The sequence below is a fragment of the Somniosus microcephalus genome, chromosome 28 (genome assembly GCF_052327205.1).
Source record: "Somniosus microcephalus isolate GS21.2 chromosome 28, FLI_Smic_1.0, whole genome shotgun sequence".
NCBI lineage: Eukaryota > Metazoa > Chordata > Chondrichthyes > Squaliformes > Somniosidae > Somniosus > Somniosus microcephalus.
Genome location: NC_141014.1, coordinates 2,796,379 through 2,817,627, shown reverse-complemented (window position 1 = coordinate 2,817,627; position 21,249 = coordinate 2,796,379). Strand labels below are relative to the sequence as shown.

The window sequence follows — 21,249 nt, the reverse complement described above, 5'->3', positions numbered from 1 at the left end:
CGATCAATGGCAAGAGTGGGGGGGGGGGCAGGGTAGCTGGAGGCGGGAGGTCATGTGATGAAACCTCCAGAGGTCATAACCTTATAGGGGGACTGGGAGCCAATTAGATCAGAAGGACAGGATGATGGGTGAGCGTGATTGGCGTAGGATAGGACACGGGCAGCAGAGTTCACAGAGGGTGAAGATGAGAGGCAGGCCAGCAGGACGGTGGAGTAATCGAGTCTGGAGGTGACAAAAGCATAAATGAGGGTTCCTGCAGATGAGCTGAGGTAGGGATGGAGGCAGACAATGTTATGGCGGTGGAAGTAGGCGGTCTTTGCGATGGGCAGGATATAGAATCAGAAACTCATCTCAAAGTCTAAAAAAAGATGGAGGCTGTGAACAAGATCGATCGGCCCAAGCCACGGCTAGGGTATGGAAATTGTGGCAGGGCTGAAGGTGATAGGCTTCCAAGGTTTAGTTGGAGGAAATTGCATCTTACCCAAGACTAGGTGTTGGGCAGAAAAGATCACTTCACATGACATTACAGTCACTATAAAAAACTACTAGCACAAGTCTCAAATGTTTCACAGCCCTTCTTCATTGACACAATCACAAGGTGGGTACATCCCCACACGTACAAAGCCCCTCCTCCACCTCGGCACAGATCCCAGGGCTTTTGTCTCGACTGCCCTACCCAAGACCAGTCCAGGTTGTGATCTCCATGCATGACATCGGTGCTTCCTCTAGGGCAGCTAGTGCCTGTGCAACTGTATCTGAGGTAGGAGAGGGCAGTTAGTGCCTGTGGAACTGTTCCCGAGGTGGGAGTGGGCAGTTAGTGCCTGTGGAACTGTTCCCGAGGTGGGAGAGGGCAGCTAGTGCCTGTGGAACTGTTCCCGAGGTGGGAGAGGGCAGTTAGTGCCTGTGGAACTGTTCCCGAGGTGGGAGAGGGCAGTAAGTGCCTGTGGAACTGTATCCGAGGTGGGAGAGGGCAGTTAGTGCCTGTGGAACTGTATCCGAGGTGGGAGAGGACAGTTAGTGCCTGTGGAACTGTTCCCGAGGTGGGAGAGGGCAGCTAGTGCCTGTGGAACTGTTCCCGAGGTGGGAGAGGGCAGCTAGTGCCTGTGGAACTGTATCTGAGGTAGGAGAGGGCAGTTAGTGCCTGTGGAACTGTTCCCGAGGTGGGAGTGGGCAGTTAGTGCCTGTGGAACTGTTCCCGAGGTGGGAGAGGGCAGCTAGTGCCTGTGGAACTGTTCCCGAGGTGGGAGAGGGCAGTTAGTGCCTGTGGAACTGTTCCCGAGGTGGGAGAGGGCAGTAAGTGCCTGTGGAACTGTATCCGAGGTGGGAGAGGGCAGTTAGTGCCTGTGGAACTGTATCCGAGGTGGGAGAGGACAGTTAGTGCCTGTGGAACTGTTCCCGAGGTGGGAGAGGGCAGCTAGTGCCTGTGGAACTGTTCCCGAGGTGGGAGAGGGCAGCTAGTGCCTGTGGAACTGTTCCTGAGGTGGGAGAGGGCAGTTAGTGCCTGTGGAACTGTTCCCGAGGTGGGAGAGGGCAGTTAGTGCCTGTGGAACTGTTCCCGAGGTGGGAGAGGGCAGCTTGTGCCTGTGGAACTGTTCCCGAGGTGGGAGAGGGCAGTAAGTGCCTGTGGAACTGTATCCGAGGTGGGAGAGGACAGTTAGTGCCTGTGGAACTGTTCCCGAGGTGGGAGAGGGCAGTTAGTGCCTCTGGAACTGTTCCCGAGGTGGGAGAGGGCAGTTAGTGCCTGTGGAACTGTTCCCGAGGTGGGAGAGGACAGTTAGTGGCTGTGGAACTGTTCCCGAGGTGGGAGAGGGCAGTAAGTGCCTGTGGAACTGTATCCGAGGTGGGAGAGGGCAGTTAGTGCCTGTGGAACTGTATCCGAGGTGTGAGTGGGCAGTTAGTGCCTGTGGAACTGTTCCCGAGGTGGGAGAGGGCAGTTAGTGCCTGTGGAACTGTATCCAAGGTGGGAGAGGGCAGTTAGTGCCTGTGGAACTGTATCCGAGGTGTGAGTGGGCAGTTAGTGCCTGTGGAACTGTTCCCGAGGCAGGAGAGGGCAGTTAGTGCCTGTGGAACTGTTCCCGAGGCGGGAGAGGGCAGTTAGTGCCTGTGGAACTGTTCCCGAGGTGGGAGAGGGCAGTTAGTGCCTGTGGAACTGTATCCGAGGTGGGAGAGGGCAGTTAGTGCCTGTGGAACTGTTCCCGAGGTGGGAGAGGGCAGTTAGTGCCTGTGGAACTATATCCGAGGCGAGAGAGGGCAGTTGGTGCCTGTGGAACTGTTCCCGAGGTGGGAGAGGACAGTTGGTGCCTGTGGAACTGTATCCGAGGTGGGAGAGGGCAGTTAGTGCCTGTGGAACTGCTCCCGAGGTGGGAGAGGGCAGTTAGTGCCTGTGGAACTGTATCCGAGGTGGGAGAGGGCAGTTAGTGCCTGTGGAACTGTATCCGAGGTGGGAGAGGACAGTTAGTGCCTGTGGAACTGTTCCCGAGGTGGGAGAGGGCAGCTAGTGCCTGTGGAACTGTTCCCGAGGTGGGAGAGGGCAGCTAGTGCCTGTGGAACTGTTCCTGAGGTGGGAGAGGGCAGTTAGTGCCTGTGGAACTGTTCCCGAGGTGGGAGAGGGCAGTTAGTGCCTGTGGAACTGTTCCCGAGGTGGGAGAGGGCAGCTTGTGCCTGTGGAACTGTTCCCGAGGTGGGAGAGGGCAGTAAGTGCCTGTGGAACTGTATCCGAGGTGGGAGAGGACAGTTAGTGCCTGTGGAACTGTTCCCGAGGTGGGAGAGGGCAGTTAGTGCCTCTGGAACTGTTCCCGAGGTGGGAGAGGGCAGTTAGTGCCTGTGGAACTGTTCCCGAGGTGGGAGAGGACAGTTAGTGGCTGTGGAACTGTTCCCGAGGTGGGAGAGGGCAGTAAGTGCCTGTGGAACTGTATCCGAGGTGGGAGAGGGCAGTTAGTGCCTGTGGAACTGTATCCGAGGTGTGAGTGGGCAGTTAGTGCCTGTGGAACTGTTCCCGAGGTGGGAGAGGGCAGTTAGTGCCTGTGGAACTGTATCCAAGGTGGGAGAGGGCAGTTAGTGCCTGTGGAACTGTATCCGAGGTGTGAGTGGGCAGTTAGTGCCTGTGGAACTGTTCCCGAGGCAGGAGAGGGCAGTTAGTGCCTGTGGAACTGTTCCCGAGGCGGGAGAGGGCAGTTAGTGCCTGTGGAACTGTTCCCGAGGTGGGAGAGGGCAGTTAGTGCCTGTGGAACTGTATCCGAGGTGGGAGAGGGCAGTTAGTGCCTGTGGAACTGTTCCCGAGGTGGGAGAGGGCAGTTAGTGCCTGTGGAACTATATCCGAGGCGAGAGAGGGCAGTTGGTGCCTGTGGAACTGTTCCCGAGGTGGGAGAGGACAGTTGGTGCCTGTGGAACTGTATCCGAGGTGGGAGAGGGCAGTTAGTGCCTGTGGAACTGCTCCCGAGGTGGGAGAGGGCAGTTAGTGCCTGTGGAACTGTATCCGAGGTGGGAGAGGGCAGTCAGTGCCTGTGGAACTGTATCCGAGGCGGGAGAGGACAGTTAGTGCCTGTGGAACTGTATCCGAGGTGGGAGAGGGAAGTTAGTGCCTGTGGAACTGTTCCCGAGGTGGGAGAGGGCAGTTAGTGCCTGTGGAACTGTATCCGAGGCGGGAGAGGACAGTTAGTGCCTGTGGAACTGTTCCCGAGGTGGGAGAGGGCAGTTAGTGCCTGTGGAACTGTATCCGAGGTGTGAGTGGGCAGTTAGTGCCTGTGGAACTGTTCCCGAGGTGAGAGAGGGCAGTTAGAGTCATAGAGTTATACAGCACAGAAAGAGGCCCTTCGGCCCATCGCGTCCCCGCCGGCCATCAAGCCCTATCTAATCTAATCCCATTTTCCAGCATTTGGTCCATAGCCTTGTATGCTATGGCATTTCAAGTGCTCATCCAAATGCTTCTTGAATGTTGTGAGGGTTCCTGCCTCTAGCACCCTTTCAGGCAGTGAGTTCCAGGTTCCAACCACCCTCTGGGTGAAAAAGTTTTTCCTCAAACCCCCTCTAAACCTCCTGCCCCTTACCTTGAATGTATGCCCCCTTGTAATTGACCCTTCTACTAAGGGGAAATGTTCCTTTCTATCCACCCTATCTATGCCCCATATAATTTTGTACACCTCAATCAGGTCCCCCCTCAGCCTACTCTGCTCCAAGGAAAACAACCCCAGCCTGTCCAGTCTTTCTTCATAGCTGAGGCGCTCCATCCCAGGTAACATCCTGGTAAATCTCCTCTGCACCCTCTCCAATGCAATCACATCCTTCCTATAGTGTGGCGACCAGAACTGCAAACAGTACTCCAGCTGTGGCCTTACCAGCGTTTTGTACAGCTCCATCATAACCTCCCTGCTCTTATATTCTATGCCTCGGCTAATGAAGGCAAGTATCCCATATGCCTTTTTAACCACCTTATCCACCTGTTCCGCTGCCTTCGGGGATCTATGTACATGCACACCAAGGTCCCTCTGATCCTCTGTCTTTCCTAGGGTCTTACCATTCATTGTGTATTCCCTTGCCTTGTTAGTCCGTCCAAAATGCATCACCTCACACATTTCAGGGTTAAATTCCATTTGCCACTGTTCCGCCCATCTGACCAACCCATCTATAGCATCCTGTAGCCTGAGGCTTCCCGCCTCGCTATTTACCACCCCACCAATTTTCGTGTCATCTGCGAACTTACCGATCATACCTTTTACATTCACATCCAAATCATTAATGTAGACCACAAACAGCAAGGGACCCAGCACCGATCCCTGTGGTACCCCACTGGACACAGGCTTCCAGTCACAAAAACAACCTTCCACCATCACCCTCTGCCTCTGCCACTAAGCCAGTTTTGGATCCAATGTGCCAAGGCACCCTGGATCCCATGGGCTCTTACCTTCCTGACCAGTCTCCTATGCGGGATTTTATCAAAAGCCTTACTGAAATCCATGTAAACCACATGCACTGCACTACCCTCATCCACACACCTAGTCACCCACTCGAAAAATTCAATCAAATTGGTCAGACATGATCTTCCCTTGACAAAGCTATGCTGGCTATCCCCAATTAATCCCTGCCTCTCCAAGTGGAGACCAATTCTGTCCCTCAGAATTTTTTCCAATAATTTCCCTACCACAGATGTTAGGCTCACTGGCCTGTAATTCCCTGGTTTATCCCTACTACCCTTCTTGTATAATGGTACTACGTTAGCTGTTCTCCAGTCCTCTGGCACATCCCCTGTGGTCAGAGAGGTTCTGAAAATTTGTGTCAGAGCCCCTGCAATCTCCTCCTTTGCCTCACATAGTAGCCTGGGATACATCTCGTCTGGGCCTGGGGATTTATCCACTTTTAAGCGTGCTAAAACCGCTAGTACCTCCTCCCTCTCGATGCTAATATGTTCAAGTATATCACAGTCCCCCTGCCTGATTTCTATGTCCACATCGTCCTTCTCCATAGTGAACACAGATGCAAAAAATTCATTTAAAACCCCATCTACATCCTCTGGCTCTACACACAGTTTGCCACTTTGGTCCCTACTCTTTCCCTAGTTATCCTCTTGCCCTTAATATACTTATAAAACACCTTAGGATTTTCCTTTATTTTGCTCGCCACTATTATTTCATGGCCCCTCCTCGCTCTTCTAATTTCTTTTTTAAGTATCCTCCTGCACTTTTTATGCTCCTAGGGCTTTCTTTGTCTTTAGTCCTGTGGTGATTATTCTTGTTTTATAAGAAGCATTGTAATTGGTTGCCTGTTTTCCTGCCTTGAGATATATGCTGTAAACTTATTGGTTAGTTGATTCCATGTGACCTGTGGTGGCCATCTTAAATTCAGTTTTCTACAGTTTGGTTGAGACTGGGTGCTCAACATGTACTTGCTGGTTTTTTAAGGTTAATAAAGCCTAGCTTTTGAAAGGCAATCTACTCTTTATTTCAAGTCCCTTGTATCTGTCAAAAGCCCCCCTTTTTTTCCTAATCCATTCTCGTATATCCCTTGACATCCAAGGTTCCCTGGGCTTCTTGGTCCCACCCTTGACCTTTACGGGAACATGTTGCCATTGTACTCTCTCAATTTCCTTTCTGAAAGACTCCCATTGCTCCGATGTGGATTTTCCTTCAAGTAGCTGATCCCAGTCCATATTGGCCAGATCCTGCCTTCTCCTATTAAAATCGGCCTTCCCCCAATTTAGAACCTTTATTTCCGGTCCATCCTTGTCCTTTTCCATGACTACCTTAAATCTCACCGAATTATGGTCACTGTCACCAAAGTGCTCACCTATTAACACTTCTACCACTTGCCCGGCCACATTCCCTAGAATTAGGTCCAGTACCTCCCCCTCTCTTGTAGGACTTTCTACATGCTGGCTCAAAAAGCTCTCCTGGATGCACTTTAAGAATTCTGCACCCTCTAAGCCTTTCACACTCTGACTATCCCAGTTAATATTGGGGTAGTTGAAATCCCCCACTATAATTACCCTATTATTTGCACACTTCTTTGAGATTTGCCTACATATCTGTTCCTCTATCTCCCCCAGGCTGTTTGGGGGCCTATAGTACACTCCCAGCAAAGTGCTTGCCCCCTTTTTGTTTTTAAGTTCTACCCATATGGCCTCATTAGAGGAACCTGTTAATATATCATCCCTCCTTACAGCAGTAATTGTCTCCTTAATTAATATTGCGACACCCCCTCCTCTTTTACCCCCCCCCTCTGTCTCACCTGAAGATTCTATACCCCGGAATATTGAGCTGCCGGTCTTGCCCCTCCCTCAACCATGTCTCCGTGATAGCAACAATATCATATGTGTTCATCAACACTTTCAGTTCATCCACCTTATTCGTAAGGCTCCTTGCATTAAAATAAATGCCATTTAGCCTTGCCCTACTCCCTTGTGCCGTTACATATTTGCTCTGCCTTCCAGTCTGACTTATGTTTTCCTCTATATTTGGCTGTACATCACCCCCTATTATAGCTCCACTCTGTATCCCATCCCCCTGCCAAGTTAGTTTAAACCCCCCCGAACAGTGCCTGTGGAACTGTATCCGAGGCGAGAGAGGACAGTTAGTGCATGTGGAACTGTATCCGAGGTGGGAGAGGGCAGTTAGTGCCTGTGAACGGTTCCCGAGGTGGGAGAGGGCAGTTAGTGCCTGTGGAACTGTTCCCGAGGTGGGAGAGGACAGTTAGTGCCTGTGGAACTGTATCCGAGGTGGGAGAGGACAGTTAGTGCATGTGGAACTGTATCCGAGGTGGGAGAGGGCAGTTAGTGCCTGTGGAACTGTTCCTGAGGTGGGAGAGGGCAGTTAGTGCCTGTGGAACTATATCCAAGATGAGAGTGGGCAGTTAGTGCCTGTGGAACTGTATCCGAGGTGGGAGAGGGCAGTTAGTGCCTGTGGAACTGTATCCGAGGTGGGAGAGGGCAGTTAGTGCCTGTGGAACTGTATCCGAGGTGGGAGTGGGCAGTTAGTGCCTGTGGAACTGTATCTGAGGTGGGAGAAGGCAGTTAATGCCTCTGGAACTGTATCCGAGGTGGGAGAGGGCAGTTAGTGCCTGTGGAACTGTTCTCGAGGTGGGAGAGGGCAGTTGGTGCCTGTGGAACTGTTCCCGAGGTGGGAGAGGGCAGTTAGTGCCTGTGGAACTGTTCCCGAGGTGGGAGAGGGCAGTTAGTGCCTGTGGAACTATATCTGAGGTGGGAGAGGGCAGTTACATAGATACATAGATACATAGAAGATAGGAGCAGGAGTAGGCCATTCGGCCCTTCGTGCCTGCTCCGCCATTCGATGAGATCATGGCTGATCCTTTAATTCAGTATCCCGTCCCCGCCTTCTCTCCATAACCCTTAACCCCTTTTGCCCGTAGAAATATATCTAATTCCCTCTTAAATATATTTAATGAGCTGGCGTACACTGCCCTCTGTGGCAATGAGTTCCACAGGTTCACCACTCTCTGAGTGAAGAAATTCCCCCTCATCTCTGTCCTAAATGGTTTAGCCCTTATCCTTAAATTATGTCCTCTAGTTCTGTTCTCACCCGCCAAGGGAAACATTCCTTCTGCATCCAGTCTGTCTAGACCTGTCAGAATTTTATACACTTCTATGAGGTCCCCTCTCAATCTTCTAAACTCCAGTGTGTACATCCCTAAACTACATAGTCTCTCCTCATAGGTCATTCCCGCCATTCCTGGTATCAGCCTGGTGAATCGCCGCTGCACCCCCTCCATGGCAAGAACATCCTTCCTCAGATGAGGCGACCAAAACTGTACACAGTACTCGAGGTGTGGTCTCACCAGTGCCCTGTACAGCTGCAGCAAGGTATCCCTGTTCCTGTATTCTAACCCTTTTGCTATGAAGGCCAGCATACCGTTTGCCTTCTTGACCGCCTGTTGCACCTGCATGCTCGCCTTCAGTGACTGGTGTACAAGAACACCCAGGTCTCTCTGTACTTCCCCCTCTCCCAATCTATTGCCATTTAAATAATAATTTGCCCTCCCGTTCCTGCACCCAAGGTGGATAACTTCGCACTTGTCCACATTATAGTGCATCTGCCATTTATCCGCCCAATCGCCCAGTCTGTCCAAATCGCTCTGGAGCTTCCTGGTCTCTTCCTCTGAGCCCACCCCCCCTCCTAGTTTAGTGTCGTCTGCAAATTTGGAAATGCTGCATCCGACTCCCTGATCCAGGTCATTAATGTAAATTGTGAACAGCTGGGGGCCCAGGACAGATCCCTGTGGTACCCCACTTGTTACTGCCTGCCATTCAGAAAATGAGCCGTTTATTCCAACTCTCTGTTTTCTATCTGACAGCCAGTTCCCTATCCACGCCAAAACTTTCCCCTTTATCCCATGAGCCTCAATTTTCCATGCTAATCTTTTATGTGGGACCTTATCGAAGGCCTTTTGGAAGTCCAGGTACACCACATCTACTGGCTCTCCCCCATCTATTCTACCAGTTACTCCCTCAAAAAATTCCAATAGATTAGTCAAGCACGATTTACCCTTTGTAAATCCATGTTGACTCTGTCCTATCCTGTCCCCATTTGCTAAGTGCTCCGCTATTTCATCCTTAATGATGGACTCCAGCATTTTGCCCACAACTGATGTAAGGCTTACAGGTCTGTAATTACCTGCTTTTTCCCTACCCCCCTTTTTGAATAGTGGGGTAACGTTAGCTACCCTCCAATCCATCGGCACTGTTCCCGAGTCTAATGAATTCTGAAAAATCATCCTTAGTGCATCCGCTATCTCTAGGGCCACCTCCATCAGTACCCTAGGATGCATGTTATCAGGCCCTGGGGATTTGTCCACCTTCAATCCTGTGCCTGTGAACTGTTCCCGAGGTGGGAGAGGGCAGTTAGTGCCTGTGGAACTGTTCCCGAGGTGGGAGCGGGCAGTTAGTGCCTGTGGAACTGTTCCCGAGGTGGGAGAGGGCAGTTAGTGCCTGTGGAACTGTATCCGAGGTGGGAGAGGGCAGTTAGTGCCTGTGGAACTGTATCCGAGGTGGGAGAGGGCAGTTAGTGCCTGTGGAACTGTTCCCGAGGTGGGAGCGGGCAGTTAGTGCCTGTGGAACTGTTCCCGAGGTGGGAGAGGGCAGTTAGTGCCTGTGGAACTGTATCCGAGGTGGGAGAGGGCAGTTAGTGCCTGTGGAACTGTTCCCGAGGTGGGAGCGGGCAGTTAGTGCCTGTGGAACTGTTCCCTTTAAAAGGAGGGTTAAAAACTGAGGAACAATTCTGAGATTTTATAAGGAATTCCGTGCGTGAATGGATCTTCTGAGGACAATAATCGGACCAGCGCTGATCCGAAAGCCCAGCTTCCGAAGAGAGAAACATATTGCAATCGAAATGTATATAAACAAGTGTCCAGTTTTCGCGCACCGTGCACATCACTGGCCTGAGAGCCCAGAATCGATGTCACGTAAACATGTTCCCAACAGACTCCTGAAACGGACCGTTTGAATAGGCCTCACCTCTAGCGGAGCGTAGTCGTGATTGACAAGAAAGGAGAGACCGGCAACAGGGACCAGGATAAACTCAACACGGAATGTGTCATTCTCTCGGTCAAAGGTTGGCCTGTACTTTATGTAGATCAGGTAGATTGTTACATAGGCACAAAGCAGGAATATGACCTGGAAAACAAAGGGGTTAAAAACCGAGTAAATGCAACAGTAAATGATCTATCAGATAACAAAACAAATAGATTGGTGCCTGGCAGTGAGTCTCGGGGATCTATGGGTGGATTTAGATGTGCTTATTATGGGATAGGTGATGGATGGGGCTGTTCGTCAGCTGATTGGGTCAATGGCAGGTAACTTTTAATAATCCCAACACTCCCCAAGACCCAAGTCCCACAAGCCCATTCCTTTCTCACCATGTCTAGGGGCGGACTGACCATTTGGGATACTGGGAGGTTTCCCGATGACCCTCCCCAATGGTCCCATAGCGCTGTGTAATCGGTGCTCCCACTTTCCGTGAGAATCCCTTGCCCTTTCACGGGAGCCAGTCCGCTGCAGACCCTTCTCACAACAGACACACATCTCATTGTCTCTCGGTTCCATTTCCACTTTCCACTTCAATGTCCTTCCCGAGGAACTTACTCCACAACTTGAATGGTTGGCAGCACTGAAAGTCACCCGGTCCAGATGGGATCCTTGGGGGCACCTGTAGTGTATGTACCTTTAAGGGGAGAACTACTTTTTACAGCTCCTGTATACTGTAGTACCGGCAGTGACCACACCTGTATATAAACCCTGAGTAGGGATCTGTACTGTTAGTTTAGAGTAACCCTCATCCAGTAAACACCTGTTGATTGTTCCTCTGCAGTGTCTCTCTATTTATTGAAGGACACCATCCATCAAGATTCACGGATTTAACAGCACCCAGATGTAATGGTGCGGGAGCGGGAATAGAAGCCATTGCAGGTGATTCTCTAGTTACGACTGGATAGATTAGAATGGAACCAAGCGAGTGGCGTCCCACCCGACTGGACGACGGAGGAGAGGTGTTGGAGGAGGCCTGTGTGGTCAACCGTGTCAAAGGCTGCAGCCAGGTCGAGGATGGTGATGAGGGATAGTTTACCACGGTCACAGTCACATAGGATGTCATTAGTGACATTGATTAGGGCCGTTTCAGTACAGTGGCAGGGCCAGAAACCGGATGGAGGGGTTTGTACAAACATGGAGTTCCAGGAAAGATGGGCATGGGTTTGGGAGGTAACAACACATTCAAGGACTTTGGAGAGGAACGGGAGGTTGGAGATGTGGTGGTAGTTTGCAAGGACACAGAAGTCAAGGGTGGGGTTTTTGAGGAGGGCGGTGATGACGACAGATTTGAAGGGGAGGGAGACAGTACCTGAGGAGAGAGAACCATTAACAATATCGGCTAACATGGGACAAGGAAGGTAAGTTGGGTGGTCAGCAGGTTAGTAGGGATAGGGTCGAGGGAGCAGGAGGTGGGTCTCATGGATAAGATGAGCTCAGAGAGGTCATGAGGGGAGATCGGCGAGAAACTGGAGAAAGATGTGAGTTCAGGGCTAGGACAAGGGGAACCTTTGGAGAAGTTTGGCCCGGTGGGCATGGGGAAGGAAGGGAAGTGGCAGAGGCAGCTGAACGGATGGTCTCAATCTTTGTGACAAAGAAGTCCATGAGCTCCTCGCACTTGTTGGAGGTCAAGGTGGAGGAGGCAGGGGAGAGGGGTTTAAGAAGACGGTTTGTAGTGGAGAAGAGAAGCCGGACGTTGTTTTTACATTCCAGGATGGATTCCAGGATCGGAAAAAGAAGAAAATAGAAGTAAAAATGCAGAGGGTGCAGAGGAGATTTACCAGAATGGTATTAGGGACGAGGGGTTTCAGTTTTGTGGCGAGGCGGGAGAAACTGGGATTATTCTCTGTAGAGCAGAGAAGGTTATGAGGAGATTTAATAGAGCTGTTTAAAATCATGAGGGATTTTAAAAGAGTAAATAAGGAGAAACTGTTTCCACTGGCAGGAGGGTCGGTAACCAGAGGACACAGATTTAAAATCATTGGCAAAAATGCCTAGGGGTAGATGAGGGGCAATGTTTTACGCAGCGAGTTGTTGTGATCTGGAAGGCGCTGCCTGGAAGCAGATTCAATAGTAACTTTCAAAAGGGAATTGGATAAATACTCAAAAAGGAAACATTTGCAGGGCTCTGGGGACTAATGGGTAGCTCCCTCAAAGAGCCGGTACTGGCACGATGGGACAAATGGCCTCCTCCTGTGCTGTAAGATTCGATGATTGATTACCCCATCAATGAAAAAGGTTCCTCCTTTCTTCCTCCTAATTTTCTCATTTTTAACTTTTAAACCAACTTTAGTCTGTTACTCTTGCCTCACTAAACCATCTCCTGTCTCATAGAAGACAGGAGCAGGAGTAGGCCATTCGGCCCTTCGAGCCTGCTCCGCCATTCAACGAGATCATGGCTGATCATCCAAACCCTAGCACCCGGTCCCTACACCGACAGCCATCCCACACAAGCCCTATCCCCGTAACCCCACGTATTTAATCCCCCCTAACACTAAGGGCCAATTTTTTTTATCATGGCCAATCAACCTAACCCGCACATCTTTGGACTGTGGGAGGAAACCGGAGCACCCGGAGAAAACCCACGCAAACTCACTCTACCACCTTACATAGGATATACGGACAGAAACAGGCCATGCCGGCGTTTATGCTCCAACTCGAGCCTCCTCCCCTCTTTCCTCATCTAACTCTATCAGCATAACCCTCTATTCCCTTCTCCGCTCTGTGCTTGTCCAGCCTCCCCTTAAATGCATCGATACTATTCGCTTCAGCCACTCCCTGTGGTAGCGAGGTCCACATTCTCACCACTCTCTGGGTAAAGAAGTTTCTTCTGAATTCCCTATTGGATTTCTTAGTGACTATCTTATATTGATGGCCTCTAGTTATGCTCTTCCCCACAAGTGGAAACATTCTCTCTGTATCCACTCTATTAGAACCTTTCATAATATTAAAGACCTCTATTAGGTCACCCCTCAGCCTTTTTTCAAGAGAAAAGAGACCCAGCCTGTTAATCCTTTCCTGATATGTATACCCTCGCATTTCTGGTATCATCCTCGTAAATCTTCTCTGCACCCTCTCCAGTGCCTCTATATCCTTTTTATAATATGGCGACCAGAACTGTACACAGTGCTCCAAGTGTGGTCTAACCAGGGTTCGATACAGGTTTAGTATAACTTCACTACTTTTCAATTCTATCCCTCTAGAAATAAACCCGTGTGCTTGGTTTGCTATTTTTATGACCTTGTTAACCTGTGTTGATACTTTGCGATTTGTGCATTTGTACTCATAGATCCCTTTGTTCCTCTACCCCATTTAGATTCTTATTTTCCAAGTACTGTAATAAGTGACCTCCTTATTTTTCTTAAAATGTAAAAACCTCACACTTATCTATGTTGAAATTAATTTGCCAATTATTTGCCCATTCTGCAAGTTTATTAAATCTTGTAATTTGTTGCAGTCCTCCTCAGTATTGACTATCCGCCCCAATTTGGTGTCATCCGTAAATTGAGAAATTGTGTTTTTGATTCCAAAGTCTAAATCGTTGATGTAAGTTGTGAACAGCAGTGGTCCCAGCACTGATCCTTGTGGAATATTACTACTCACCTTGTGCCACTGTGAATAGCTACCCTTTACCCCTACTCTCTGCTTCCTGTCCTGAAGCCAGCCAGCAATCCATTCTGCTACATAGAAACATAGAAGATAGGAGCAGGAGTAGGCCATTCGGCCCCTCCAGCCTGCTCCGCCATTCATAGAGTCATAGAGTCATAGAGTAATACAGCACGGATAGAGGCCCTTCGGCCCATCGTGTCCATGCCGGCCATCAAGCCCTGTCTAATCTAATCCCATATTCCAGCATTTGGCCCGTAGCCTTGTATGCTATGGCATTTCAAATGCTCATCCAAATGCTTCTTAAATGTTGTGAGGGTTTCTGCCTCCACAACCCTTTCAGGCAGTGAGTTCCAGACTCCAACCACCCTCTGGGTGAAAAAGTTCTTTCTCAAATCCCCTCTAAACCTCCCGCCCTTTACCTTGAATCTATGCCCCCTAGTTATTGACCCCTCTACTAAGGGGAAAAGCTCCTCAGCATCCATCCTATCTATGCCCCTCACAATTTTGTACACCTCAATCATGTCCCCCCTCAGCCTCCTCTGCTCCAAGGAAAACAAACCCAATCTGCCCAGTCTCTCTTCATAGCTGAAGCGCTCCAGCCCTGGTAACATCCTGGTGAACCTCCTCTGCACCCTCTCTAACGCGATCACATCTTTCCTGTAGTGTGGCGACCAGAACTGCACACAGTATTCCAGCTGTGGCCTAACCAGTGTTTTATACAGCTCCATCATAACCTCCTTGCTCTTATATTCTATGCCTCGGCTAATGAAGGCAAGTATCCCATATGCCTTTTTTACCACCTTATCCACCTGTTCCGCCGCCTTCAGGGATCTGTGTACCTGCACACCCAGATCCCTCTGACCCTCCGTCTTGCCTAGGGTCTTTCCCTTCATTGTGTATTCCCTTGCCTTGTTAGACACCCCAAAGTGCATCACCTCGCACTTTTCCGGGTTAAATTCCATTTGCCACTGTTCCGCCCATCTGACCAACCCATCTATATCGTTCTGCAGACTGAGGCTACCCTCCTCGCTATTTACCACCCTACCAATTTTAGTATCATCCGCGAATTTACTGATCATACCCTTTACATTCATATCCAAGTCATTAATGTAGACCACAAACAGCAAGGGACCCAGCACCGATCCCTGTGGTACCCCACTGGCCACAGGTTTCCAGTCACAAAAACAACCTTCGACCATCACCCTCTGCCTTCTGCCACTAAGCCAGTTTTGTATCCAATGTGCCAAGGCACCCTGGATTCCATGGGCTCTTACCTTCTTGACCAGTCTCCTGTGCGGGACTTTATCGAAGGCCTTACTGAAATCCATGTATACCACATCCACTGCGTTACCCTCATCCACACACCTAGTCACCCCCTCAAAAAATTCAATCAAATTAGTCAGACATGATCTTCCCTTGACAAAGCCATGTTGACTATCCCTGATTAATCCTTGCCTCTCCAAGTGGAGACAAATTTTGTCCCTCAGGATTTTTTCCAGTAATTTTCCTACCACTGATGTTAGGCTCACTGGCCTGTAGTTCCCCGGTTTTTCCCTACTACCCTTCTTGAATAATGGTACTACATTAGCGGTTCTCCAGTCCTCTGGCACATCCCCTGTGGCCAGAGAGGTCCTGAATATATGTGTTAGAGCCCCCGCAATCTCCTCCTTTGCCTCACACAGCAGCCTGGGGTACATTTCATCCGGGCCTGGGGATTTATCCATTTTTAGGCCAGCTAAAACCACCAATACCTCCTCCCTCTCGATGTTAATATGTTCGAGCATATCACAGTCCCCCCGCCCTATTTCTATGTCTACATCGTCCTTCTCCATAGTGAAAACAGATGCAAAAAATTCATTTAGAACCCCTCCTACATCTTCCGGCTCCACACACAGATTGCCACTTTTGTCCCTAATGGGCCCTATTTTTTCCCTAGTTATCCTTTTACCCTTAATATACTTATAAAACATCTTCGGATTTTCCTTTATTTTGCTCGCCAGTGTTATTTCATGGCCCCTCCTTGATCTCCTAATTTCTTTTTTAAGTATCCCCCTGCACTTTTTGTACTCCTCTAGGGCTTCCTCCGTCTTTAGCCTTTTGTATCTACCAAAAGCCCTCCTTTTTTTCCTAATCCATTCCCGTATATCCCCTGACATCCACGGTTCCCTGTGGTTTTTGGAACCACTCTTGACATTTATGGGAACATGTTGCCCTTGTATGATCTCAATCTCCCTTCTGAAAGCCTCCCATTGCTCCGATGCGGATTTTCCTACAAGTAGCTGATCCCAGTCCATTTTGGCCAGATCCTGCCTTATCCTATTAAAATCGGCCTTCCCCCAATTTAGAACCTTTATTTCCGGCCCATCCCTGTCCTTTTCCATGACCACCTTAAATCTTACCATATTATGGTCACTATCACCAAAGTGCTCACCTACTAGCACTTTTTCCACTTGGCCGGCCACATTCCCTAGAATTAGGTCCAGTACCGCCCCCTCTCTTGTAGGACTTTCTACATGCTGGCTCAAAAAGCTCTCCTGGATGCACTTTAAGAATTCTACACCCTCTGAGCCTTTCACACTTTGACTATCCCAGTTAATATTGGGGAAGTTGAAATCCCCCATTATTATTACCCTATTATTTGCACATTTCTCTGAGATTTGCCTACATATCTGTTCCTCTATTTCCCCCTGACTGTTTGGAGGCCTATAGTACACTCCCAGCAAAGTGCTTGCCCCCTTTTTGTTTTTAAGCTCCACCCATATGGCCTCATTAGAGGACCCTGCTAATATATCATCCCTCCTTACTGCAGTAATTGACTCCTTAATTAATATTGCGACACCCCCTCCTCTTATACCTCCCCCTCTGTCTCGCCTGAAGATTCTGTACCCCAGAATATTGAGCTGCCAGTCTTGCCCCTCCCTCAACCATGTCTCCGTGATAGCAACAATATCATACTCCCATGTGTTTATCAACACCTTCAGTTCATCCACCTTATTCAATGAGATCATGGCTGATCATCCAAATTCAGTACCCTGTCCCTGCCTTCTCCCCATATCCCTTGATCCCTTTAGCCTTAAGAAATATATCCAACTCTTTCCTGAATATATTTAATGAACTGGCCTCCACCGCCCTCTGTGGCAGAGAATTCCACAGGTTCACCACTCTCTGGGTGAAGAAATTCCTCCTCATTTCAGTCCTAAATGGCTTACCCCTTATCCTTAGACTATGACCCCTGGTTCTGGACTCCCTGACCATCGGGAACATCCTTCCAGCATCTAGTCTGTCCAGGCCTGACAGAATTTTATAGGTTTCGATGAGATCCCCTCTCAATCTTCTAAACTCCAGTGAGTATAAGCCCAATCGACACAATCTCTCCTCATACGTCATTCCTGCCATCCCAGGTATCAGCCTGGTAAATCTTCGCTGCACTCCTTCCATGGCAAGAACGTCCTTCCTCAGGTAAGGCGACCAAAACTGCACACAATACTCAAGCTGCGGTCTCACCAAGGCCCTGTACAACTGTAGCAAGACATCCTTGTTCCTGTACTCGAACCCTCTTGCTACGAAGGCCAACATACCATTTGCCTTCTTAACCGCCTGCTGCACCTGCATGCTTACCTTCAGCGACTGGTGCACAAGAACACCCAGGTCTCCTTGCACTTCCCCTTCTCCCAATCTATTGCCATTCAAATAATAATCTGCCTTCCTGTTTTTGCCACCAAAGTGGATAACCTCACATTTATCCACATTATAGTGCATTTGCCATGTTTCTGCCCAATCACCCAACCTGTCCAAATCATACTGGAGTTTCACGACATCCTCCTCACAGCTTACCCTCCCACCCAGCTTTGTGTCGTCTGCAAATTTGGAGATATTACATCCAATTCCCTCGTCCATATCATTAATATATATTGTGAACAGCTCGGGTCCTAGGACCGATCCTTGTGGTACCCCACTAGTCACTGCCTGCCACTTGGAAAACGACCCGTTTATTCCAACTCTTTGCTTTCTGTCCGCCAACCAGTTCTCTATCCAAGTCAATACCTTGCCCCCAATCCCATGTGCCTTAATTTTGCATGCTAATCTCTTATGTGGGACCTTATCGAAAGCCTTCCGAAAGTCCAAATACACCACATCCACTGGTTCTCCCTTATCTATTTTACCAGTTACATCCTCAAAAAATTCCAGTAGACTAGTCAAGCATGATTTACCTTTTGTAAATCCATGTTGACTTTGTCCGATCCTGTCACTGCTTTCCAAGTGCTCTGCTATTACATCTTTTATAATGGACTCTAGCATTTTCCCCACTACCGATGTCAGGCTTACCGGTCTATAATTCCCCGCTTTTTCTCTACCACCTTTTTTGAATAGTGGGGTAACATTAGCTATCCTCCAATCCATGGGTACTGTTCTAGAGTCTATCGAGTTCTGGAAGATGACCAGCAATGCATCTACTATTTCTAGGGCCACTTCCTTAAGTACCCTGGGATGTAGATTATCAGGCCCTGGGGATTTATCGGCCTTCAGTCCCATCAATTTTCCTAACAGCATTTCCCTACAAATACTGATTTCTTTCAGTTCCACCCTTTCATCAGACCCTATGTTCCCCGGCATCTCTGGGAGGTTATTTGTGTCCTCCTTTGTGAAGACAGAACCAAAGTATGAATTTAGTTGGTCTGCCATTTCTTTGTTTCCCATTATAAATTCCCCTGATTCTGACTGCAAGGGACGTACGCTTGACTTCACCAATCTTTTTCTCTTCACATATCTATAAAAGCTTTTATGTTCCCTACTAGCTTACTCTCATATTCTATTTTCCCTTTCTTAATTAATCCCTTTGTCCTCCTTTGTTGAATCCTAAACTGCTCCCAATCCTCAGGATTATTGCTTTTTCTGGCCAATTTATATGTCGTCTCCTTGGATCTTATGCTATCCCTAATTTCCCTTGTTAGCCACGGTTGAGTCACCTTTTTTGTTTTATTTTTATGCCAAACTGGGATGAACAAATTCTGTAGCTCATCCATTCGGTCTTTGAATGTTTGCCATTGCCTATCCACCGTCAACCCTTTGAGTGCCATTCCCCAATCAATCCTACCCAACTCGCTCCTCAGACCATCGTAGTTTCCTTTATTTAAATTGAGGACCCTAGCCTCTGAGTCAACTACTTCATTCAGGGCAGCACGGTGGCATAGTGGTTAGCACTGTTGCCTCACAGCGCCAGGGACCCGGGTTCGAATCCGGCCTCGGGTGACTGTCTGTGTGGAGTTTGCACATTCTCCCCGTGTTTGCGTGGGTTTCCTCCGGGTGCTCCGGTTTCCTCCCACAGTCCAAAGATGTGCGAGTTAGGTTGATTGGCTATGATAAATTGACCCTTAGTGTTAGGGGGATTAAATGCGTGGGGTTACGGGGATAGGGTGGGATATGTGTTGGTGTAGGGGTTACGGGGATTGGGTGGGATATGTGTTGGTGCAGGCTCGATGGGCCGAAATGGCCTCTATCTGCACTGTGGGGTTTCTGTGATTCTGTGATTCTCCATCTTAATGAAGAATTCGATCATATTGTGATCGCTCCGACCCACGGGGCCTCGTACAACAAGATTGCTAATTAATCCTTTCTTGTTACATAATACCCAGTCTAAGATGGCCTGATCGCTGGTTGGTTCCTCGACATATTGGTCCAGGAAACCATCCCGTAAACACTCCAGGAATTCCTCCTCCACAGTATTGTTACTAATTTGGTTGGTGTGGTAAACCACTGTAGTTCACTTGTTGTTGTTGTTGTTGTCGTTCACTGTTGTAGCTGACTCCGCCCCTGGGCTACCGAGTATAAGAGCGGCCGCATGGCAGCTCCTGGCATTCGGTCGTCCACTAGAGGCATAGTCCTGATCTGTCTGAAGTGCAATTCAGTAGTTAATAAAAGCCTGTCGTTCTGAACTCTGCCCAGCCTTTTATTAGAATTGATAGCGCATCAATTTTATTAACTACTGGAAAAAAAAAAAACGATGCTGCAGATTCTTAAGATCAAGTGCCTGGAACTCGACCCGCAAGAACTGGACTCGACTGCTAAGTTCTCGCACTGGCTGCACTGTTTTGAATCCTTTCTGACTGCATCCGGCGAGACCGTCGCCGCCGATGCCGACAAGCTCAGGGTGCTGAACTCTAAAGTAAACCACCGAGCTTTTGCCCTTATCCGGGACGCTACGAGCTACCAGGGGGCTATCGACATCTTGAAGGAGCAATACGCACGCCCGGTCAACTATGTTTACGCAAGACATCTCCTGGGGTCTCGCAAACAACAGCCCGGGGAACCCACAGAAGCATACATACGGGCGCTGAAGGAACTCGGCCGAGCCTGCGAATGCAAGCAAGTAACAGCCACGGAACATACGGAGGAGCTCATCCGGGACGCCCTCGTGGCGGGCCTCAGGTCCACTCACACACGGCAGCGACTGCTGGAAAGTAGCGAGCTCGACCTGAAGAAGGCGATTTCACTCACCCTCTCGTTGGACGTAGCCCACTGGAACATGGAGGCCTACTCCCCGGACCGCCTCATGGATGCCGCAGCCGCCGCCACCTTGGGACGCGGCGCCGCCACGGGCCCTGGCCTCAACTGCTGCAGCGATGTCCCGCCCGAGCCAGAAATGTTATTTCTGTGGCCAAACCAAACACCCCAGGGCGCGCTGCCCGGCGAAAAACGCGGTCTGCTCTGCCTGCGGTAAGAAGGGACACTACGCTGGCGTCTGCAGAAGTCAGAAGACCCCTACCTCCAGCAGCGCCGCGTGCGATTCGTGGGAGCGGCCATCTTGCCTCCCTCCAGCCTCGTGGGGATTGGGATCGTCATGGGCGCCGCCATTTTGTCCTTCCTCTCCGACGCCGCCATCTTGTCCGCCATTCTGCCAACGGGCCCCCGACTCACCCACCGCCGCCTCACCGGGGTTCTACAGCGACGCTACCGACTCCACAGCGGCCTCCATCACGCTGGATCAATCCAGACCCCATCAGCTAGCCAGGTCCACGATGGACATCCAGGTAAATGGCCGCGCCACAACTTGCCTTTTTGATTCCGGGAGCACGGAGAGCTTCATACACCCTGATACAGTACGGCGCTATTCCCTCTCGGTCCGGCCAACGCGCCATCGGATCTCCATGGCCTCGAAATCCCACTCAGCAGACGTCGGCGGCTACTGCGTAGTGACCCTCTCGGTGAAGGGCTCCGTATATAAAAATGTAAAGCTATTCGTCCTGCCACATCTCTGCGCTGCCGTTCTACTGGGGTTGGACTTTCATTGTCACTTTAAGAGTGTCACCTTGACATACGGTGGACCTCTTCCCCCGCTCACTGTCTGCAACCAGCAGTTTTTAAATTGCCCGCCGCGCCCCACCTGTAGTCTCTCCACCCTCAAAATCACCCCCCCCCCTCTGTTCGCCAACCTCACCCGCGACTGCAAGCCTATCGCCACAAAGAGCAGGCGATACAGCACCGGGGACTGATCCTTCATAAGATCTGAGGTGACGCGGCTCCTAAAAGAGGGGATTATTGAGGATAGTACCAGCCCCTGGCGAGCCCAGGTGGTAGTCGTTAAGACTGGCAACAAGCAGCGCCTAGTCATCGAC

At 49.8% G+C, this 21,249-nt stretch overlaps 1 protein-coding gene across 1 annotated transcript in view; it reads right to left on the bottom strand.

The window, feature by feature from the left end:
* The window catches only part of LOC147098721 (ER lumen protein-retaining receptor 3-like), a 92,323-nt gene that overhangs the window by 14,269 nt on the left and 56,805 nt on the right, over positions 1-21,249 (bottom strand). The window contains exon 3 of the mRNA XM_085969169.1: positions 9,959-10,117. Within this exon, the coding sequence (XP_085825295.1) occupies positions 9,959-10,117 (159 nt within the window). The remainder of the gene's footprint in view (positions 1-9,958; positions 10,118-21,249) is intronic.